This window comes from Catharus ustulatus, chromosome 3 (assembly GCF_009819885.2).
Source record: "Catharus ustulatus isolate bCatUst1 chromosome 3, bCatUst1.pri.v2, whole genome shotgun sequence".
NCBI classification, from domain to species: Eukaryota; Metazoa; Chordata; class Aves; order Passeriformes; family Turdidae; genus Catharus; species Catharus ustulatus.
Window position 1 is genome coordinate 118,191,123 of NC_046223.1, and position 24,061 is coordinate 118,215,183.

At 46.8% G+C, this 24,061-nt stretch overlaps 1 protein-coding gene across 1 annotated transcript in view; it reads left to right on the top strand.

Moving 5' to 3' along the window:
* The window catches only part of INTS9 (integrator complex subunit 9), a 58,554-nt gene extending 39,613 nt beyond the window's left edge, over positions 1–18,941 (top strand). Inside the window, exons 12-17 of the mRNA XM_033055860.1 lie at positions 619–790; positions 5,050–5,174; positions 7,278–7,445; positions 16,890–16,988; positions 17,765–17,902; positions 18,738–18,941. Coding sequence (XP_032911751.1) covers positions 619–790; positions 5,050–5,174; positions 7,278–7,445; positions 16,890–16,988; positions 17,765–17,902; positions 18,738–18,914 — 879 coding nt within the window. The 3' untranslated portion in view covers positions 18,915–18,941. The remainder of the gene's footprint in view (positions 1–618; positions 791–5,049; positions 5,175–7,277; positions 7,446–16,889; positions 16,989–17,764; positions 17,903–18,737) is intronic.
* The last annotated feature ends 5,120 nt before the right edge of the window (positions 18,942–24,061 follow it).

Below are 24,061 nucleotides of genomic sequence, written 5' to 3' on the forward strand. Positions count from 1 at the left end.
TCAGTGAAGAAATCTGTTCCACCTGCAGAGCTGATTGCACTGTGTCTGCAAAACATCTTATTGCTCTTAGTTCATGTTTATTGCTGGTTTCAGAGATAGTTAAGGAAAGGAAAGCCAGGCTGTTCTTTTTCAGCAGGTTTGACTTTGTGTGAACCCTTTAGACCAGGGAAGCTCAGCAGCATCCTGCTGAAGGCAAAAGTGCCTGGTACTGCTGGGATGCAAGAAAAGCAGGTTAAACATGAGCCCAGAGCTCTTTGCAGACATGGCAAACAGAAAAAAGGAGCTTATTGTGAATTTGGCAGCTGAGCACTCTGCTCACTGCAGGGAGCTCGAAGCAGGGAGTGTTTGCAGAGTTCCCTCCCAGCCACCCTCCTGCTGGTACCAAAGAAGTGAGAGCAGGGACTTGGAGGCCCCTGGCCCCATGCTCTGACTTCCTTTTCACAACATTTATGACAGTCATGACTAAATTTGTTGGAAAAAATCTGAGGGGTATGCAGGAAGAGACTCTCTGATGAGTTAGGAATAAATTGTAGAACATTTACAATCTCATGTAAATAAACACACTCAAGCACTGAGGCATGAAAAGTTGCACTGTCTGGATTTTTGTTTTTCTTTCAGCTCATCCAGACAAACAAATTGAAACATTATCCCAGCATCCATGGAGACTTCAGCAATGACTTCAAGCAGCCCTGTGTTGTGTTCACTGGGCATCCCTCTCTCAGATTTGGGGATGTGGTGCATTTCATGGAGCTGTGGGGAAAATCCAGCTTGAACACTGTTATATTCACAGGTAAGTGAAATGCTGATATCATTATCAAATTAACAGTTTGTGCACTCTGGTTAAGTGTGGCCACATCCCTGGGGCTTTAGTCATTTGTTCTGGGACAGAAGTTTTTGACTTCAGCAGGAGCTTATCTAAATTAAGGCCCCAGGACTGGCTGCAGGGACAAATGTAATTATTGTGCCATTTAATTCAGTGTAACCCTGCAGAGCCAACCTTTACCGTGCAGAGGCCATTCCTGAGCAAAATCTTTGTTATGCACAGCAGTAAAATGCCTACAGGAAATTAATTTTTGAATTAAAAGCAGCTGGCTGCAAGTTAAACCCAGGCAAGACCTGGTCAGAAAGGAGAAACACTTCTCCATATTCCAGTGGAACCACAAACCTCTGCTCATCCTTCTCCTGCCTTTTCATCTTTCAGTGTTTCTAAAGAGGTTTCTGTCCTCTCTGCTGTCCCAGAAGTGTGCACCCCACCCAGAGGTGGCACAGGGATCTGAGCTGTTCCTGCCTTTGGGCTGAGCTTTGTTCAGCTGGATTTTGGCTGGCAGGCACATTTGTAGCTGAAGGTACAGCTCTGCCTCATTCCCCAGTGGAGCTGTTTCCTCTCTCAGGGCTCAACAAGTCTTTTAAGTTCTTCCACTTCTCTCCATCTGCTTCTAGTTCTGACCCTGATTCAAAATCCTTCAAGGCATTTCCTGCAGGTTCTGTGCAGGTGTATTTGTACCTGTCACCCAGACAGAGCCCTGCAGTGAGCATTGTCCTGATCCTGGAGGCAAATCCTTCAGGTCCTAACTCCTGATTTTGTGTCTGAGGTGCTCTGGATTGTGGGAGGTGTGGATTTTTGGACAAAATAATTAAAACTGGGAAGGAGAGTCCTGAGGAACAAATCAAACCTAGTCCCACAACAAGGGTGGGATGGAGTCCCACTGTTAAGTTTATTTTCCTTCAGTTTTTAGGGAATAGGAAAGCTGCTGGAAAAGCACAAAACCTGAAGGAAAGAGGGCTGGGAAAGAATTATTTCCTTCCTCTTTGACAAGCAAGTCCCTTTGACTTTCACAATACTGGCACCAAAAAGTGTGACAGTGTCATGATGCTCTTAAGCCAATTTGGGGATATTTATAGTGTATAATTAACCCCATTCTGTGGGAGGGGAGTTCCTGCAGGGAACTTAAATCCAGACTGGTTTTGTGCTGGGAAATCAAGGTACCAGAGCACTGAAGGTACAGCTGCTGCAGTGCCCATCCCTCCTGACCTTTGAGGCAGTTCAGGAGACATGCCCTAATTACAGTAATTGGCTAAAATTGCAGTGTGGATATGCACTGCCTTGGAAATAGTGAATTCTGCTCCAGCCAGGACTTCAATTAAGGCAGAGCTTGCCGAGCCTTTGCTGGGGTGTGTGTTCCATGAATCCCCAGGGAGCCAGTGGCATTAATCACGTTGTGAATGTGCTGCCCAGGGTGTCAGGAACTGCCCTTTGATGGCAGGAACTCTTCCTCTGTGTCTTCTGTGAGGAGAGGCTATTGACCTTTCTGTGAGAGATCCTAATCCTTCAGTGAACTGAGGCAATCGAGCACTTGTGTCAGAGCTGGCCCTGGCAGGTTAAGGCATCAAAATGTCACTCCTGACAAGCTGGGGGTGCAGCAGGTCATGGGTTTGGACATTCATTCCCACTTTGTACTTGGTGAAACTGCTTTACTTGGGTTACCTTGGAGTGCACAGTCATTCCAGATGCTTGTGGTGGGTTTTTTTTCTAAATTCATGGCTTTTGTCTCTGTTTAGTCCTAGGCCTATTTCCTTATGGTTGTCTCAGCTGGAACAAAGCACAGGCTTTAATGCTGGGTTTGAAGACCTTAGAGATTTTTTTCCAGCCTAAATGATTCTATGTCTATAGAAATTCCTAGCAGATTAAATTCTCCAGTGAAAATCTGAAGCACCTCCACTGATGCCACTGATTTCCATTATTTAATTACTTTTCTGTTTTAAGCCCAAATCTCCTGTGGATCTGAAAGAACCATGGTCCATTGGAGCAGTGTGTGAGAAATTCCTGCTTTCTGGTAATTAGAACTAAACTCCAGACCATCCTGCATCGTTAATGAACTCTGCTTGTTCAGTCCAGTCAGTCTCCACCTTTCCAATCCATAATGTAAAAAACAATGACAAGAATATAAATTAAAGCAGCCAGCAGCCAGGACCTGGCTGGGAGGGAATTCTGGTGTCACCTGCAGACATCACTGCTGGAGCAGTATTGAGAAGATTATTGATTAAAAATATTGAATACCACTGAGCCACAAAGAAATTCCAGGAGAAGACAGGGTATAAAGAAGTCTCCTTTAAAAAGCAGCTCCCTGGGAGATGTAAAAAGCAGCTCATGCACGTCAGTGCTGTACAGTGGAAGGTTTTATAACTCAGTGTCACACAGCAGTAAATCAGGAGGCTTGGGGGAAAAGCCTAAAGACCTGTAATTGTGTCAGGAAAAGTCAATATGTGTCCTTGACAAGCACTTGCTGCCTCCAGACAGGTGACTTTGGGATTTTGGGTGGCTTCAAAACCTGTGAGCCCCTCCCAAGTTCTGTTTTTAACATTCTAAATCTCCCAAATCCTGTGTTAGGATCCCTTCACTAGAATTTCTCCCTTTCCCAAGGCTCTCCTGTCCTTACTGGGGGTTCAGAGAGGTTTTGGGCTGGATTTTGTGTGGATTCCTAGACCAAGATGCCATGTCTGTACATTCTCAGAAATGCTGAAGAGGTGCTGCCTCCAATCTCTGAGTCCTCCACAACCCCAGATGGGATGGGAAACCTGTTGAATCTTAATTTTTACAACTTCACAGCACATCTCTGGGAGAGAACCTGCCTGACTTAAGCTGTTTTCCCCTAATGACTTTTAAAATGCTTTGTCTGAACTGCTCACTGATCATTCTTCAACCACCAACTTTCTCAGTATTCCTATTTTTACAGTTCTATTCATTGCTGTTAAACCTAACTGACATAAAATACCATTTTTCCATCGATATTTTTAGGCTTTGTTTCACTGCCACCACCACATCTGCTTTTAACTAACATGGCTTTTTGCCCAGAGTAATTTTTATTTCATGTTTGTGGATTCATGGCTTCGTGTGCACGTCCTTTTACAACGCTCATTTTTTGTTAATATTTCTCTCTTTAATGTTCTTTAATGTCCTAACAATTACTTTAAACTTGGGGAAATGATCCCTTTGGCAGTTCCAAACATTTGTATCATTGCCTGGTGCCATGTTCTGTTCTCTCAGGGTAAATATCCCCACATTGTGCTCAGTGGTGCTTAGCCAGCAGCAGATTTGGAGATTTTGGGATTTTTAGGTGAGCTATTAAATTGTCTTTTTGTTGGATGTCCTGCTGGTGCTGAACTTCCTCTGGTAATGTTTGAAAGGCTTGAACTGCACTTCACTCTGTCATTTGAGGCCCTGTGGTTCAGGATAATCCAGCAGATGAGATTTTCATGCATCCCTCTCTCTTTTCTCATTCTGTACTTATCACACTAACACCAGTTCCTTTTTTTCCAGCATTCTCTTTGTGCCATCCATCCCACAATTATCAGAGAGATAGAGGTGGATAATCCTTTCCATACCATTAGCTGGTGACCCCCAGAATCAAGAGGTTATTGTACCCTACACTGTGTCACCTGAGATCTACATTTGTCACTCACCAAAAAAATAATCTTTTTTCTGTAGTATTTTCAGTGTTTTATTACTCTCTGTGGGAGTAAAAGCCCATTCAGTGCCTGACTTTTCCCTGGCAAACCTCTAATCCACTAATAAAAGAACCCTTGGTTTCCCACCACTCTAAACCTGGCTCTTAGATTCAAAAGAATAAATAGATATATATTTATATATCAAGGTACCATCTTTATGCTGCATTTTTGTCATAGTGAAAACCAACTTGCCATTTGGATTACCTTACAACACTCAAAATGTCTACATTTTGCCTTCCTTTACAGGATCTGATTAAAAGTAAGAGATGATGTTTTTGTCTTGATTAAATTTGTTCTAAAAATCATGCAATAATGTGTTCAAATGAAATACTATTGCTCTGGTGCTTGATTAAGGTAAGACTAATTGTGGGCGTAATTTTCATCAAATTAATTGAAAATAATGGGTGGGGGAAGGAGGAAGGGAAGAGAAATCTGCAACAGAATTAACACTGAGCAACAGCTCTGACTAAAGAGAGGAATTGGGAAGTTTTTGTTGTTTTGTTGTTTATGGGCTTTGAGTGTTTTCCCCATTTCTCTTTCCAGAACCTGATTTCTCTTACCTGGATGCCCTGGCTCCCTATCAGCCCTTGGCAATGAAATGTGTTTACTGTCCCATTGACACGAGACTCAACTTTATTCAGGTCTCTAAATTACTCAAAGAAGTCCAGGTAATGAATTTTTTTTGCCTTTCTTTAAGTTTCTTCACACAGCTGAAATGAAATAAATGAATTGGGAGCAAATGTTGCATTAAACAAAAATGGAGACAACACCCAGATCCTTTTTCCCATGAAGAGGATCCAGCATTAAGCTCTGCTTTAGGAGAGGTCTAAGGAAAAGAGGGGTCTTGTTGTACTTGCTGTTCCACTTTGATTTGTTGGGGCTTTAGTGGCCCATCCCATTTGTTTCTACTAAAATTTGCTTTCTGACTCATGATCTAATTAAAATAATAACCAGATTTTTTTTCTGGCTGAGTTTTTCCCTGTGTTCTATCATGCACATTCTTCCAAACCTCCTAGCAATGGCTGCATCATTTTATCTCATTGTTCTGCAGCCTGGCTTGTCTCTGCAAACTGATAGTGATGCCTTGGGTTTTAGCTGTTGTGTTTTTCAGAATTAATGTGTAACTCTGAAACTTCGTCTTAGGTGTTGGTAAGTTCTCTTCACAGGGTAGTGAGACAAAACAATTCCTTTCTAGCTGGAGAATCAAGGACCTGGTACCCAAAAAGCAGAAACAACATTGAGGGAAAGGGGGCAAGGCAGGGGTGAGACTTCATAACCTAAGGCTGTGCTTGGACAATTAACTAAAACTTATAAAAGTGTAAAACTTGACTAGGATCCATCTGGAATTTGATTTGGGTGTAGCCCTGGCAGACTCCTGCACTGCCCAAAGTGCATCCTTTTAATAAATACTGATTTTATTCCTTTTGCTCTGTCTAGTCCCTGTTCCAGGTCAGCCTCTCCAGGCAGCAACAGAACTGCCACTGCAGTTTGGATAAACACCTCCTTCCATGTTAGTGCTGATGTGTTGTGCTGTCTTCAGGGCAGCTTGCACTGGCTTCTCCTTTGGCTTCCAGTGGCAACCAGCCTGTTTATGCTTTGTTACCATGCTGCTGGAAAACTGGAGCTGGAAAACTCAGGACCTGTTTTTGCAGCCTCGATTATTGACAGCCCAGGTTTCTGCAGCCTCACATGTTGACACTTGGGATGGTCTCCACCACTGTTGCTATTTCCTTCCAGTTTATCTGGCAAGGATTTGAGAGAAAAAAAACTATGTACAGTAATTTCACGATTACAAGCCACACCATTCTGACTAAAATTTTGGTCCAAACCCAAAATGCGGCTTACAATCAGGTGTGGCTTATATATGGACAAAGAACGAAAAGTTGCTGTTTTAGTTTGGAGGACAGGTGTCTGCTGAGAAAGGCAGGAGCTTCTCTTTGAAATGGAGAATGTAAACCCCCTCCCTCCAAATTATTATAATTTTGAAATCAAGGGGCTCTCAGGCAAAGATATGGGAATTAGGAATAACAGTTCTTTACTAGGGAAATTAAAATAGAAATACAGCACTACAAAGAAACAAACCCCAAACCCTGACACAGTCAGAGTACAGCCTGACACCCGTCAGGCAGGGTGTTGGCAGCAGTCCCATTCCATGGTGGCTGCATCCTCCTGCAGTGACAGATGTGGCTCAGTTGGAGCAGTGCTCCTGTACAAGGTGCAGTTTCCCTCCGGAGCTCCAGTGGGGATGTGGAGAAATCCGGTTTTCCTCTGGAGTCCAGTGGAGAAAGGGGCTCCCTTAGTGTCCCAAACCCTCTGTTTTTATCTTGGTAAGAAATGTTGGGCTCTTCCCCCTGGCTGGAGCAACTCCCAATGGGATGCAGTAATTTTATCAGTGCCACAGTGGGACTCAATGGCCATGAGCAGAAAATGACTGGCTGGAGGAAGGATGGGTTGTGAAAAGATAAAGAACAATGCCCTGCCTGGTTTCAATGGATGCCCATTAGCAGAATATCTCCCATGGAGATCAGGATCACTGCCCCCACCCTCAACAGATGGTGATAGAACAGATACCTTTTATCACACCCTGTATTGTAATGTGTGGCTTATAATCCTGAAATTACTGTAATTTTTTTTTTTTTGCTCTTCTTGTGGCAATTATCAAAGTGAGGATTAAATCCACAAACTCCCGGCGGGTCACTGCTGCACTCAGCTCCTCCTCCTGGAGCAGCTGGCTGAGGTTCTGATGTCAATCCCCCTGTGCTCCTTTGCAGCCCCTGCACGTGGTGTGCCCTGAGCAGTACACGCAGCCCCCTCCCACCCAGTCCCACCGTACAGACCTGATGGTGGACTGCCAGCCCCCGGCCATGTCGTACCGCCGCGCCGAGGTGCTCACGCTGCCCTACAAGCGCCGCTACGAGAAGATCGAGATCATGCCCGACGTGAGTACAGCCCACGGGGTGGGGTTCCTGCCCACACAGCCAAATTCCAGCTCTGCTGCCTCTGGGAAGTGCTGGAATCACTGAGTTCTTGTGGTTGGAAAAGGTTTTTAAGGTTATGGAGTTGAGCTGTGAGCCAGCGCCACTCTGCTGTGGTTGCTACTTCCAGGGGTGGAGACTCCTTCCACATCCCTTTCCATGAGGGAATTGTTCCCAACATCCAACCTAAACCTCCTCTGGTTTACTCAAGGCTATTCCCTCTCATCTCTGTTCCCTGGCAGCAGAGCCCAACCCCCCTGGCTGTCCCCTCCTGTCAGGGAGTTGTGCAGAGCCACCAGATCCCCACTGAGCCTCCTTCTCTCCAGGCTGAGCCCCTTTCCCAGCACCCTCAGCCTCTCCTGGTGCTCCAGCCCCTTCCCCAGCTCTGTTCCCTTCCCTGGACACTATCCATGCCCCTCGATGTCCTTCTTGTCATGAGGGACCCAGAATTGTCCTCAAGACTGCAGGTACAGCCTCAGAACTAAAGGTATTTGTCCTAAAGATGTCTTGTAGCTGGGATTTACAGTTGACTCTCATCATGTAAAGTACATTCTGTCAACTGGAGAGCTAGGAAATAAGCATTTTTGAGTGATAATTTCACTCTATAAACTAATGGGAACTGGAAAAAAAACAACATTGGCTGGCTGAGAGAGCTGTTCAGCCTGGAGAAGAGACCTTAGAGCCTCTTCCAGAGCCTAAAGGGGCTCCAGGAGAGCTGGAGAGGGACTGGGGACAAGGGATGGAGGGACAGGACACAGGGAATGGCTTCCCACTGGGAAAGGGGAGATCAGGGTGGGATCTTGGGAAGGAATTCCTGGCTGGGCTGGAATTACCAGAGAAGCTGTGGCTGCCCCTGGATCCCTGGCAGTGTCCAAGGCCAGGCTGGAACAACCTGGGATAGTGGAAGGTGTCAGGATTGGAGTGGGATGAGCTTTAAGGTTCCTTCCAAGCCAAACCATTCCATGATTCTGTGATTGTGAGCAAGCAAAAACTGTGTTCAGGTGAGTTGTCCTTTGCAAGAAAATCCCATCCCACAAGACAAACAGTGACCTCTGCCATGAGTGAAGCAGCCAGTCACCTCCAGTTTCAATATGAGGAACTTTTAGGCACAGCAGTTTGAATTAGTGCCCCAGAAAAATCCAGACAATCTAGGAGTTGGTAACCAGGAGTTGTTTTTCTCCTTCCCCAAATCCACCTGCTGTTAGAAATACCCTTCCCATTAAGGATCAGTTTTCAGTCATGGTAAAGCAGCAGTGGAAAGGCTCATTTGTATTCCAACAATTTCCATAAATGGTTAATTCCTACAGCTGCAGGAGCCCAGCAGGTTAATGGATTGCTTGTAGCCATCTCAAATGTGGATTACTTATCCTCACAACATCTATTAATGATTTATTAACTCCATCAGTCAAACCCAAATGTACCCATATTACAAAGGGTGACCCATATTCTGACAGACACGAGCTTAAAATATTTTTTTGACAATCCAATCAGCACAAATATGTCCTTGGATCAAAGGTGATGGTGACTTTTTGCAAGCAGACAGCACTGCCCTTTGGAAACTGGAATATTGAGTGACTTTTCACTGGAATGCAGAAGGAGGAAGCATCTTTTGGTTGAGCCAAATATGAATTGCAGAGCTGGGACCCACAGCCAGCCCACAACACCCAGTGCCACCATTCCACAGCATTTCTGTGAGCAGCCTGCCCAGCCCACTGCTTGGAGACAAGGAGAGGGCTTGAATTACAAAATATGCTTGGCTGCAGCTCCATCTTGGCATGTATATTTAATTATTTGGGAAATTTGCATCTTTATTGGATCCCATTAAACCTAAGATTGGTGAAACATGGCTTCAATTCACCAGCATGAAACCAATCCTGAGTTCAGAGTGCAGGGAGCCAGCCTGGGGCTGGGTTTGGGTTTCCACCTAAATTCTGTCATGGAACTGAGCCTTTGTAAGAGAGCCTGTCCCTCTGACTGGATTTCAGCCCTCCTGAACTTCCCAAAGCTGCTGGGAGGGAAGGAATGTGGCATTCACCAACCTGGGAAAAGCAAGCTGGTTTCTATTTCATTCCCTTTAACTTGGAGAGTCCAGCAGAAATCTGGAAAAAGGACAGAAATTATTTTTTTCCTCCTCCCCTAACAAATAACATCAGTTTATATTCACACAGGAGTCCTAATTTCAGGGCTGTCCATGCATGGGATACTGGGGACAAATTCTTCCCTGTGAGGGTGCTCAGAGCAGCTGTGGCTGCCCCTGGATCCCTTGGAATAGTGGAAGGTGTCCCTGCCCATGGCAGGGGGTGGCACTGGATGAGTTTTAAGGTTCCTCCCAGCCCAATCCTTTCTGGGATTTCCCTGCTGCTCTTCACAACTCTGCAGAAGCTGCTGGGTCTGTGGTGATGCTCCTGAAAAGACTCCTGAGAGCAAGGCTGTGCTTCAGGGCTGTCACCAGGATGCCATTCCCCAGCTCCAAGATATGCAAATCATCCTCCCAAAGAGGATCTTGCTCCTTCTTTTTAAGGGAACTGCATGGTCCTGGTAAAAAATGGATGCAGCTTCCCCTTCTGCTGAGTGGGTTGTGCAAGACAGATTTCAGACATGATGGATGGGGCTCCCTGCTGTGGGAGTATTTGCTGCTTAATGTTCCCTTTTCAGTAGTTTAGGGTTCCTGAATATAGGAATTTCTATACTGCAAGGAAAGGACATTTGTTTAATGTGGGCTCCCACCAGCCCTGGGGTTCTGTGCAGGCTCAGGTGCAATGGAAAAGGGCTTTTTATAGCTCCTAGAAACCTTGCAATGGCCTCTTATTTGTCAAAACCATGTTAGCCTGAAATGGAATGATGAAATCCACCCTGGAAAAACCAGTAATTGCTACATGTGCTGCAGGGCTGGGATCTGTGTGTGAACTAAACCTGAAAGTCTCATAAAAGAATGGCTGCTGCAATGAAGTCCTGATAATGAAGTCCTGATCAGGGCCCTCTCCTGACATCCCCAGTCCCTTTCCCAGCCCAAAGTTCTGCCTGGATTCTCCCAGCTTTTCAAAACCAAAGGGTTGGCCCAGCATGGCTCCACTCATTGCAGGCTGATGCTGTGGCACAGTGAAATTTCCTTCCCAAAACTTGCAGTGATGCAGATCCTGGCCTGTCACACTAATGGAAATTTACTGCTGGACCTTGTCTATATTTCAATCACAGGCAGGTCAGGCAGGCCTGTTGTGTGATAATGAGATTTACACTCACAGCAGCCTTTGTTTGGAGAGAGTTTTTAGCAGTCCCAAGGCATCAGGCTGGAATGGCTCTCCCAGGGATTGTGCAAACCTTTACACTTTAAATAATTTCTTTTCAGCACCTGCCTTTCACTTAAAAAAAATATATATATATATAAAATAAAAAAGACTGCTTCCTGGAAATTGGTTAGGCATTGTCTACTCACAGGAGAAAGATGGGAAATGGAAAACACCTTCTGGAGCAAACAGATAAAATTAAACAGTAGTGTGTGAGCAAATAAAGTGCCTCAGTTTAATTACAGCTGAACAATGGTGTGGATCACTCAGTGCCTGCAGCAGACACTTCACTGAGGGCTCTGTGCCTTTCACATTCTCCATTTGCCAGGTCTGCAGGACACAGCCCAGGCAGGAGATGTCAGGGTACAAGGCACAGCCTGACACCAAGTGAAAGGATCAGAAAATACTGCAGAGAAGAATTAGGAAAACAGCCATTATAATTATGGAGCTTTCATCTTGACTCCTTTTCCCTCCTTTAACCTGACATTTCCAACTTCCTTCTGTGTCTCAGGGACTGAGGACTTTTGGATTCTGTCCTTCTTTCCACCCTCAGCTCATTTTGGTGACCTCCAATCTCTGACCTCTGTGTCCCTTTTTCCCTGACTGTTCCCCCTGGGTTCAATGTGCTGCAGCCTCACCAAAAGGAAATGAAAAACCTGTTTAAATGAAACACAAGCTGTTTAAATGAAATACAACCTGTTTGCTTCTGCTGCTCCCTGCAGAATTGCCTGGAGCCTCTCTGTCAGTTGGACCTCACCTTTTGAGCTCCTTCCCAGCTTTTACCTCTCACAAAGCCAGAACCAGTGCAGATAAATCCTGATTTACACCAGCAGAGCTCAACCTTTATTTTCCCTTTAAAAACATCTCCCACCTCACTGTGGTGTCTCTTCTCTCCTGACCATTCAGCCTGAGAGTTCTCCTCCCTCCTCCTGTCTTTTGTGGGCTTGCAGTGTGTTACCCTTCATTTCCTTTGCCTTTTTTTTTGTTTGCTTTTTTTGTACCTTTTCTGTGTTTGCTCTTACCCACAGGTTGTCCTATTTAGTCAGGTGGAACTCAGATCTGCTTTTCTGCTTCCAGCCTTTGCCTGCCTGTATTAATGTCTAGGTTTGTTTTTCCTTTCATTTTTGATGGCTGGCTGCAAGGTAACACTTTTCTAGCCAGGCACTCAGCTCTCTCTTCCCAGTCAGCTTCAACAACAACATCTCATCCTGACTTGACATTCTGACCCATAAAATGGTTACTGTATTTTGAATATTCTGATTTATGCCATTTTTATGTCTTTCAAATGACTCATCTCTTGAATCTGCAAGCTTTACTGCTTTTACTTTGAAGATATTTCATGTCCTTGCTTCCCCTACCTGTCATTTTTCATTCAAATCCAAGCCTAATTTCTGCTGGTTCTGTTTTCCACCATCCTTTTTTAAGGATCCTTTTTTAAACAACTGCTTGCTCCCAGGCTCCTGGGGAAGAGCTTCATTAAACAGCCATAAATCTCCTTCATTACACTCCTTAAATACTCCTTAAACTGCTTTTTTTTGGCACAGGATTGGCAAATAGCCAGTGGTCAGAGTGAGTTCTGGTGCTTGGAATCCCAGCCAGGATTATTCCCTGGTGCTTGGTTGGTGTCTCTCTGCTTTGGGGACAAGGTTTTGGGGATGAAATTCCTCCTGCTGATCTGGAGCTGCATGTGGAACATGCCCATGGAAAAGAAGAGCTTTAATTAATTGCTGAAAAATTGCAGACTGTACCTCATGCTTCTTTTATTTCTTCACTGGACGTTGGCTCTGTGGAAGCCCAAAACCAAGATCTGGGCTTTTACAAGTGATAATTGCACAATCTTTAGGTATTGATGGTAGGATTCTTTATCCACTGAAGCTAATGAGAGTTTAAAATCTGCTCCAGAGAGAGCAGTGGGAGACCCCCAGTCAGTGAGAGCTCTGTGGGGTTGGGGGTAACTCAGCAGCTGAATTCAAACCCTTGGATTGTATCAGATGTGAGGCTGAAAGCCCAACAAGACCTGACTCAGATCGCCCACTAATGATTCTACAGATGTCCTTCATTTCTGGGATGTTCAAAGCTTTGTTCCTTCAGGTCTCATTAGCAAAATTCCCCAATTTCCATCCTGCCTGCAGTGTGCCTGTGCCTTGTTCCCTGTCCCTGCTGGTCACAAATCCACAGGCACATTTCAGTTCCCCTTCACCCCATGTGTTTGACCCCACTTTTTTTTTTGTCCCTCTGAAGGATCTGAGAGTTGCAGAACTCCTGCACTTGGCCCCTGGCTCAGCAGGGGCTGTAAAAGCAAAGCTGGATCTGTTGGAGACTCCTTTTCTGCCCATCAGAGCTCCTGGCACTTAAATAAGTAATTAATTAATTAGTAACTAAAGTCCTTTAAAAATTAAGGGCTAAGAGGAGGCAAGGAAGTAAGAGGTGAGGGAAATCTCTCCTAACAGCACCATCCAAATTTCAGTGCCATGGCAAAGACCATGGTTTTAATTCTGCTTACAGTGCTGACTCTACAGATCCTCCCTACTTGTGAAAAGGCTGCACAGCCTTGAAGCAATTCTTGTCCTATTAAAGATGCTTTCCTGCAGCCAGAAACTGGATTTGGGCTGTCTGAGGAGCAGGGAGTGGAGGGATGGAGGATGAGGCAGGTTCTCCATTCAGGTTTTTCCTGTAAAAACGCTGCAGGTGTGAGCTGTGATCTCCAGAGCTTTCTCTGAACTCAGATCTTAAAATCCTTGAGTTTCTCTAATAATTGCCAGTGGATTTTTTTTTTTTGGTCCCATAGATATTCCATCCTATTCAGGGCTAGGATCTGGATGGGAATTGCTTCATACCCAGCAAGCTCTAAAGCTGAATTCCATCATTCCCACCTAGAAATGGAAGTGCCCTCAAGGTTTGAGTGGCCAGAACCCAGCTGCAGTTACCAACAGTGTTTATAAAGTGCCTCAAAAACCTGTAAAATTCCAAACTGCAGAGCCTTTTTCTCCTGCTGCTCCCAGTAGATGCTGTTCAAGTCCCCACTGTCTCTAGAAACATCCTAATTTCCAGCCTACACATATTCACTGCTGGCCTGCACACATTTATTCCTAACATCATGTTTTGAGCATAAACACATTTTCCTTTTTGTTGGTATTTTCCCTGTGGTGTTTATGTAGAATAATCAAATTCTCCCTTTGCCTTTCTTTTTTGCCAGGCTAAACAAGCCCAGATATTTAGTTTCCCCTTACAAGACAACTCCTGCCCTAATCTACCCTTCAGAATCTCTTACTTGAACTGAAATTACCCACAATTTACAAATAGTTCACATGAAATCTTGCCTGGCCCAATATAAGAGTGAGAGCTCATCTCAGAGAGAATTACCTGACACTGCTCCTCATTCTGTGCTGGGCTCATTAATGAAAACTGGGAGTGGGCTCTGGATTGACCCTTCAGGAATTGCAGCAGCAGCCCAGGAGCTGCCTGGGAATCTCTTCAGTGCTTTCCCCACCTCAGGGAAATCCACATTTTGGGCTTTCCCATGTGCTTCTGTGGTTTGATCCCACCTCCAATGCAGAAATCCCACATTTATGCAGTTTGAAAATCTGGAAAATTAATGATGTAAAACCCCAGCTGGTCCCTGTTCTAAATACACATAATGTAATGTACACATCAGTGATTTCAGGTCCTGAAAGTTCAGGGGGATTTAACTGCTGTGCTCCTGCTTGTTCTCCATATCCAGCCCAAACTTTGCCTGTCCCTGCTGGCTCAGCCTTCCAGTGTAACCAGAGGTAAAAAGGGAAAAAATCTAAGAAGAAATGACTGCAACAGTTAAAAATGCTGTTGTACATCCAGCTTGTGTGTCCCTGGGAGAATCCTCCAGAGGACAAGACCATGTGTGCTGAAAGTCTGGTCCTGTCCTGATTTTATTCACTGATTATTCAGCCTCATTTTATTTTTACTGTGGAGTTTCAGGTCCCATCCTCAGTGCTTGTTCAGCCCCTCATTGCCAACAAGAAGATTTTTGGCTGGTGACTGAAGACAACTTAAACCTGGAGAGAATTGTCCCCACTGAACCCTTTAGGAGAATTTTGAGTGACTTAACCCAAGTTGTTCTTTATCAACATCTGAAGTTTGGCCAAGAGCAGTGTTTGTGCACAGGGTGTGTGACAAATCCCCTTTTGGGGTGAAAAATGCAACCCTACAGGAAAGAATTAATGGTAAAAATATCTTTGCTCTGCTTTAGCATGGGCAGACAGCTCTGCTAAAATCTGAAATAGCACACATCCCCCCCAGATTTATCCAAGTGTTCAGCCATGGGCAGGGGACTGATGAATGTGGTGTTAGATCTCAGTGTCCCTGCTTTGGTGGCTTTCCTGGTGCCAGCAGGTGACACTGGGCTCAGGATAATGACTGGAAGGAAGATTCATTTATTCCTGCATGGTGGGGGGCTTTTCAATCTCACACACAAAGGCACAACAAGAGCCAGCCTCTGCAAGTTGGACAAATTCAACCTTGAAATGAGACACAGCTTCCTGGCTGCCAGCAGAATTCAAGTTTGGAACCACTTGTGAGGGAAAACAGTGCAGTTGCCATAGCTTGGAGTTCAGACAAGACTTGCTGCCTCTGTGAAAAGGGTTCCTTTAATGCAGCTTTTTGGAGGAGTTCTGTGATTTGTGTGTGCAGGAGGTCAGTTGAAAGGATGGAGCAGTGCTGCCTGGCCTTGCTGGGTGAATTACTGGATGTGATTAAATGACCTTTCTTGGTTTGGGTCACTGAGTTTCTGTAATGAAAGGATTGGCTGCCACATGGAGAGGGCTGTGAGCTGAGGAGGAAATAAAAATGAATGCCTGTCCTACTGTCTTTCAGACTGTAAATAATCCAAAAGTCCTGCTGTTTAGCCTGTTTAAAACCTGCAGAAATGTTAATAGCAAAATTCTTCCATGACAGGCAGGAGAAGACTTTGGTTCCAAGCCACTCCCTGTTCTTTAAGGATCTTTCTCTTCACAGGATTTGTCACTTTGCTCTTCATCAGAGCCTGTTTTGTATTGATCCTCCTCAGGAGGGTGGTTGGAATGGAAAGTGGGAAGGCAGCAGAACTCCCTGCTGCAAGTGCTGCTATTTTTAGGTCCCAGGAGAAACCTGAAGCAATGATTGTCATTATATTTTCATTCTCTTTGCCTTCAACAACAAACCATAAATGCTATATTCAAATTGCCTGCTTTAAAGATCTTCAGCAGAGTCCCAGAGTAACAGTGAGCTGAAGTGCTCCATCAATTTTGGATTTCTAGGATTCACCACAGCTGAATACAGACAAAATTTAGGGATTTTTAATGCTTTATTCCAAGGAGCTGCTCTCAAAATGTTCCTGCAGCTTTAAGAGTGGCAGGTGACATTTTCAATTAAAAGAACTTTGCCACCATTGAAACCAACAGAAAAACCCTCTCAGTGCTTTTATGGCAAAAGGATTGGGCATCCTGGCACTTTGGATAATTTTCTTCATTCATGACCACTGTTTTCTGCAGAATTCCTTTGGAAAAGTGGCTGCAAGAGGAGCTTCCCAAGTGGCAACTTCCACTGGTGTCAGCAGGTGTTAGATCCAAACTCCAACCAAGACTGAATTTTCTGTCTTTCAGGGAAGAATTATATAAAAAGCAGTGGAAAGGGTTTTGTGCAGCATTGTTGGAATAATTTCAAGTTAATCAGCAGTGGGTTGATTGAAAACATTGGGGTTTTAAGGATAAACCTTTCTTATTCCAGATATTCTGCACTCAGGAGCAGAAAGGAAACTCACTTTGATTTTTCATTGTCCATCAGCATAACAAACATGATTATGCTGGATTAGACCATGAGTTTCACTGATTAATGAATCAATTGTCTTTTCACACCAGGCTTCTCTGTGCTTATTGTGGTTTTTGAGACCAGCCCTGCTTCCTGCAAACCTCTGCTCATGGTGTGAAATCCGTAATTTTGGGAGCTGGAAGGAGGCTGGGCAGGTCTGAGGAGCTCTCAGTCTATCAGTGGCTTTGTGTTTACAGTTCATTAGGCCATGTTTAAAAATACCACAGTGCCAATTTATCTCACAGCTGGGTTCATGCACGTTCTGAGCTGATCACTTGCTGAACAAAATCTCCTTTTGCTTCAGCTTGCAGATTCCCTCGTGCCCTTGGAGATCAAGCCTGGTATTTCCTTGGCAACAGTTTCTGCTGTGCTGCATACTAAGGACAACAAGCATGTGCTGCAGGTACAGTTTGATGGGAAAGGGAGAAAAACATCCTTCCTCTGGCTTTTCAGCCCCTCCTGCAGCTCCTTCCCAGCACAGCAGAGCCCTGGGCAGAGGTTTTGCCCTGGCATGTGTGGGTGTGAGGAATTACACCCAGAGCAGGGAGTGGGATGCAAATAAATCTCTGTGCCCTCTTTTCCTTGGCCATGTGCCTGGCTGAGATAAAAGGGGAAGTGAGATAATTCCTGAAGAGAGGCTACACATCATCCTGCTGCCTTCATGGTCAGGAACAGCATCAGGACAAAGGGTTAGAGGAGAGAGATGCCCTGGGACATCAGACCTGAAGGGACCACTGCCTTCAGCTTCCTGGAGTTTGTACATCTCAGCCTGGCACTGCAATTCCTGCCAGGAGTGCTCTGCAGGAGGAGGTGATGCCCAGGCTCTGCTCCCCTTTTCTCTCAGAGCCTGCAGGGCCTCACTGAACCCTTCCCACAACCTGGGAATGTCAGGGATGTGAAGGTGGGGTGAGGATTTCTGTCAGAGCACAGCAGACAGGCTGCCCTGCTCTTCCCAAGCTGCTTCCCTGGAAACCCTCAGCAGCTGCAATGGAATTGTTGTTCATCTGCTCCCTTCTCCACTCCTTCCTGCTGCCAAATCAACTTAGACCTGGGCTTAAAATGCCAGAGTCCGAGCTGAGCCACATTCTCATTCCCTGAGTAGTTCCTTGTCTGAATTTGCCTGTTTCCCAACATTTTGCATCCTTCAGAGTGGCATTTTTTTATCTTCTCATCCATCAGCTCCCTCCAAAGCCTCCCCAGCCCCCTGCCAGCAAGAAGAGGAAGAGGGTGAGTGATGATGTGCCCGAGTGCAAATCCTTGAAGCCGCTGCTGAGTGGCTCCATCCCCGTGGACCAGTTTGTGCAGACTCTGGAGAAGGTGAGGAATCTTCAGTGGCAGGGTGGGATTCCAGCAGATTTCTGCACATCTCAGATCTGCTGCTTTGATAGCAGAAAGAGGGGAAATCATTTTAGTGTAGCTTGAAATGGAGAAAATCCAGTGAGTTCCCAAGGTGCTCCAGGATGTCCCTGCAGTTCAGAATAGAGGGAATTGTTCCCTGTGGAGCCATGTCCTGCTGTGTGGGGTTCATGGCAGTGATCTCCTCCTGTTTCCCATGGAACCAGCAGCTGAAAGAGTCTTAAAAGCATTTCAATATCCACAAGATTTGTGAGAAGGTGCTCAAGTGAAAAACAGATCCTGGAAATGTCTCCTCTGGTGGAGGAGCCTCCTGAGGGAGCTGCACAGATTTGGTTGCTGCTCTGTGGAGTCATGTTCTCACCTGCAGGAGAAAATGGGAGATAATTAGCAGGGAAAAGGGCAGGACTGCAGACTTCCAGTGCCTAAAGGGGCTCCAGGAGAGCTGGAGAGGGATTTGGGACAAGGGATGGAGGGACAGGACACAGGGAATGGCTGCACACTGGGAGATGAGGGTGGGATCTTGGGAGGGAATTCCTGGCTGGGAGGGTGGGGAGGGGCTGGGCTGGAATTCCCAGAGAAGCTGTGGAAGTGTCCAAGGCCAGGCTGGATGGGTTTGGATCAACCTGGGATAGTAGAAGATGTCCCTGGGGGTGGCACTGGCTGAGATTTAAGATCCCACCCCAATCTGTGATTCCATGAAATTCCCCCCCAGCCCTGTGCCCTGGTCTCTCCTCTTTCCCAGTCCTTTTGGGCTGTGCTGATTTCCCTCTCTGTCCCTCTCCCCCCACAAACCCAGCACGGTTTCAGTGATGTGAAGGTGGAGGACACAGCCAAGGGCCACATTGTGCTGCTGCAGGAGGCAGAGACCCTGATCCAGCTGGAGGAGGACTCCACCCACATCATCTGTGACAATGATGAGCCCCTGAGGGTCAAACTGCGGGACCTGGTGCTCAAATTCCTGCAGAAATTTTAGCTCCTGCAAGGAGAGAGCTGGAGCAGCAGAACTGTCCAAGGAGAGAGAGAGAATTCTGTGATTCAGAGAGACCAGGAACCACCTTCCCCTTCATGGAGGAGCAAGGGAGTATTTTTAAAATCTATTTTTTAAATCTTATTTTGGAATACTTTGGAGGAGATTCCTGTTGTGTCAAATTGGGAGCTGGGAATCTTACAGGAGATGGGAGCTGCAGAGTAAATTTATTTAAAACATCAGGGTGAAGTGCTGATCCTCTGTGTCCCTCAGCAGTGTCTGCCCCAGTCCTTCACCTGCCACAACTCTGTAGGAATATTGAAATATTGTAGGAAAATGGCTTTTTGTTTCCCAGTCCCCAGATCCCATTCCCTGCCTCTCCTCCCTGTGGTGTCCATGTGTCCTTCACTGGCACGAGGAGGGGAGAGCTGCTGAGACAAAGATTGTACAAATAACAATGGGAAAAGGGGTCTGGTGGACATGGAGAATGGTGGGAAGAGCCTGGCACAAGCAGAGGCACTTTGGAAAAGCTTTGTCCTTTAGGAATTCAGGAGTTTCCTGATGGTGCAGCCTCACCTCACATCCAGCTCTGTCCATGGAGCTCCAGGCCCTTCTCTGAAGTTGCTTCCTGCTGGGTTCCTCCATCAGCAGGGAAGGAAGACACTTAGGGAAGTCCATAAAGTAGGAAAATTCCTAATGCTCATAAAAAACCTTTTGAGATTTAAGTGCCTCTTGTTTCTACCTTCCAAAAATTTGTTCTTGCAGCGCCCCCATCCCAAATCCTGGGTGGAATTCTGAGTCATTTGTCCAAAGCCATCTGTACTGCAGACCTGGGGGGCTTTTCCCTCCCCAAATCCCATAGCTGGGGCCTCACCTCAGCCCATAATATTGCTTTTAAAGGCAACCCATTTCTCAGATTTACTGCTGTTCATTTTTTATTGGATTGTTTTGTATTTATTTGGTGTTAAAAAATAAAAAGCAGAGTGAGACTGCCCAGGAGGGAGCACATCCTGTGGTTTATAAAAGCCTCTCCATGTCCATTGTCCTGCCACCTCTGGGAAATAAAGCTGCTCCTCCAGTTGATCCCTGTGGGGAGGTGGAGGAGGTGGAAGCAGCTCTGTAATAAAATCTCTTTGCCAGTGCAGTGCCCACTTCCCATTTCATTGCCATGGAGGAATTCTGGGTGTGCAGATCCCAGCAGCCACACCTTTATCCTGTGTGTGAGGAGTGGTGAAAAACTTGGGGCAGTGGAATGAAATCTTCAGCAGGGTTTGCAGGTTTGCTGCTTTAGCATCACTTACCCAGAATAAAAACTGGGATAATTTCACTTTAAGAAACTCCAGAGGGATTATTCCTAACCCAGAGAGGCTGTGGAATAAAGTCATCTTTCTGTTGATTACCTCAGCTCCAGCACTGATCCCACTGCTCCAGTGCCTTCCTTTTTACATTCCCAAGACTTTCCCACCCTCCTCAGGGGAAAAAAAGGTAAAAATTAAAAGCTTTTACATTTTTCTTCCTGTCATTTTGAGCAGGAAAACTTCTCATTGTTCCATCAGTCCATCAGCTGAGGGTGGATTGGTTTGTTAGATTCAGGTTGTGCCTGCTGGAAAAACAAACATGCTGGGAGGGGAATTCTTTAATGAGAAACCCTAATTAAACTGGAAAAAGAAATGCTTGTTCCTTGTGTACAGAGAGAGAAAAACAAACAGCATTTCTTTGTGCTGGCTCAGTCCTGCAGAGGGAACTGTGGCAGCCCAGGGAGAGGATTGCCATGGATGCACTCCAGGATTTATCCAGAAGTTCCCAATTTAATGGCCAAAGAACAGCAAAGGTTCCTGGTTTCACTCTCCTTCTTCCAGAAGGGAAAATAAATCCCTTGGGCCCCATGTAGGGTCCTTGTCCCATGGCCATCCCCATTCCCTGATCCCACATCCCTCCCTGAGCTGCTCCACTGCCCCCCTCATTAAACACAATTAGTGGGGTGTGTGGCAAGTGATTAATTCCCAGAGACTTCCCAACCCTGTGCTCCCACAGGAATAATGGGGAGGAAAGGTAAAAATCAGATTTCTGCTCTTTTGGCTTTTATGGAACAGTTCCTGGGTGAAGAGGAGTTTATTGAGTTTTCTCTCCATTGATGTGAGCCCCAGTGAAAAGAGCTGGAGCAGGTCAGTAAATGCCAGGTCCTGCCCAGGCTCACTCACTGGGATCTGTCTGGATGTGGGGAGCAGAGGGAAACTGGAGCAAGGTGCTGGATCTGTGCCCCAGCAGCAGCTCAGCCTTGGGGAGGAGTGGGAATGAGAGCAGAGGGATTTGGGATTGGCTGCACATCATGGCTGGGCAGGATCCTGGTGGGAAAGGGGGGATCTGAGAGGTCACAGGTGAGCTGGCACCTGGGAGCCATGGACAGTGACCCTGATCCCCTGAGGATCCATGGACTGTGATCCCATCCCTTGAGGATCCATGGACTGTGAGTTCATCCCTCGAGGATCCATGGACTGTGAGTTCATCCCTCAAGGATCCATGGACTGTGATCCCAATCCCTCCAGGATCCATGGACTGTGACTCCATCCCTTGAAGATCCATGGACTGTGGTCCCATCCCTCAAGGATCCATGGACTGTGCCCCCAATCCCTCAAGGATCCATGGATTGGGATGCCAATCCCTCAAGGATCCATGGACTGTGACCCCAATCCCTCAAGGATCCATGGACTGTGAGTTCATCCCTCAAAGATCCATGGACTGTGACCCCAATCCCTTGAAGATCCATGGACTGTGACCCCAATCCCTTGAAGATCCATGGACTGTGACCCCAATCCCTCAAGGATCCATGGATTGTGACCCCAATCCCTTGAGGATCCATGGACTGTGATCCCAATCCCTTGAGGATCCATCGACTGTGACTCCATCCCTTGAAGATCCATGGACTGTGACCCCATCCCTCAAGGATCCATGGACTGTGATCCCATCCCTTGAAGACCATGGAGGGGACAGTCCTCCCTGCAGGACCCATCACCTGGTGGCTTTTGTGGCACTGTTGGGCAGGATGGGAACAATTCCAGTGAAATTGCTTTTTATCAAGGAATGCATCATCCAAAAGGGAAAATCAAGGGCACTGTGTAGTGCAGAGGAGTGGAAATCACTTCACCGTGTCCCCCTCCTGGGAGCAGGGAATGAATTATTAACAGGATTAATCACCTGTTTCCTCATCCCAGGGTACAAACCCTGACACAGGGACACAGGGAAATGGAACCAGAGCTCTGGCTTCCCTCACCAAACACAGCAGGAAAAATCATTGACCAGGAGATTTTTATCTCAGGAGAAAATCAGCTCCAGCTGAGTCCATGCCCAAGGTGCTGCTGGGTTTGTTTGGGAGCCAGATCCCAAACCAGCATCCCACTGCTGCCAGGCTGGCATCCTGAGAGAGGATTCTGTGCCTTCCCTGCAGTGTTGTGGGGAGAGATCACAGGCATTGGGAGGCTGAGCATCCACCTCCTCCCTCCAGGACTAAAATCCTTTGGGGTTTCCCTGAAACCTCTCCTGGAAATAAACCCAAGCACAAACCAGGCCTTACTCCAAGGCAGAAGGGAAAAGAAAGGACACAATTCCCAGTGGGAGCAGCAACAAGGGCAGGAAACACAGAGGGGAAAAGTGACCACAGAGGAAGCAGCTGCTCAGGAGGGAGGGCAAAAAAAAACAAAAGGCAGCAGGAAAGAAGAGAGGAAATCCAGCAGCATGCAGGAAATGCTGAGGCATTCCCAGCCCATGGTGGAGGGGATCCCATGGTGGAGGGGATCCCATGGCTCATGGCCCAGCTGCAGGATTGAAGCTGGGACTCTCCTTACAAACCTTTGGTTTTCCCACTGAGCCAGCAGAACTGTTCCCAAAGGTTCCTGGCTCTGGATCCCCAGGCTGGGATGGGCAGGTTTGCACTCCCAGCACTGCTTTCATTGCTGCAAACACCCCCACAAGCAGCAGCCCCAGAACGGGGCTGGGATGTCCCTGGAAGCCACTCAGGGTCCAGCCCCTCCCTGCGGCTCTCCTGGCCCAGCCTTGAGCTCACGATGGGGTTTGTTCCAGGCACTGCCAGCCCTGAGCAGTTTGCAGCATTCCACACAGTGGGAACAGAAGCCCAGGAGATGCCTGGGTTTGGTTCTGGGTTTGGTTTGGTTTTGTTTTGGGGTGTCCCAGCAGCAGCAGCCCCATCCTGTCCAGCCCCTCTCCCAGCCCCAGCAAAGAGGCACCGAGACGCTCCCAAGTTAAACTCTCCATTTATTGGAACCTTTTACAAAAAAACTCAACATTGTGCTCGTGTTGAAGGAGTGTTCCTTGTCTCTCAGTTGCTGTTGGATTTGAAATCCTGGTGCTCAGGGCACCGTGGGCACAGGGGGAGGGCAGGGGACACGTGTGTGACACGTGTGTCACCTCAGTCCTTCTATTTACAGCGGGAAAGGCCTCGCTCCGTGCCCGGGGGAAGCAGAAATTCTGCAATGGGGAAAAGGTGCAGCTGCCAAGAGCCCTGCCCAGCCCCTCAGGGCCCCAGGAGCTGGGATGGATCCTACAACCAAACCTGAGCTTGGGAGTGAGCCTGGGAACGCCCCAGAAATCCCGGGAGAACGATGGGTGGTAGCAGGGAATGTTTGGGATGGTGGCACGGGTGGGAGAACTCTCTGGAAAAGCCACTCTCCTTCCTGGTGGGGAGTTCAGGGCCTGGAATGTCTCAGGAGCAGAAAGCTGGGCTGAGAATCCCAGTCCTGATGTTTGTTTGGGATGATTTGGGCAATCAGCAGCAGGACCAGGTGGGGCAGCACCAGCCCTGTGGGTGGGGAAGATGTTCCTGCTGGCATTTCATTTCCTCACACAACTCCATCCCTCCCAATCTCCCTTGATGAGCCTTTTTACCCCTTCAGCCCCAAATCCTTCCCCTTTAGGGACACTCAGCAAGGAGGAATTCATCCCAGGACATGCAGAGAGATCCCACAGGGACACATCTTGTCCTTGCTCCAGCACAATGGACAATAAAAAAACAGCTTGGGGAAAATGCCAGAGAGCCTGGGAGGAAGAAATCCCTGATCTCAACTGGATCAAAACACAGAATTGCCAGCCTGGGCTCCCATACCCCGAGCATCCTGAGCCCACTCAGCACCTCCCATCCC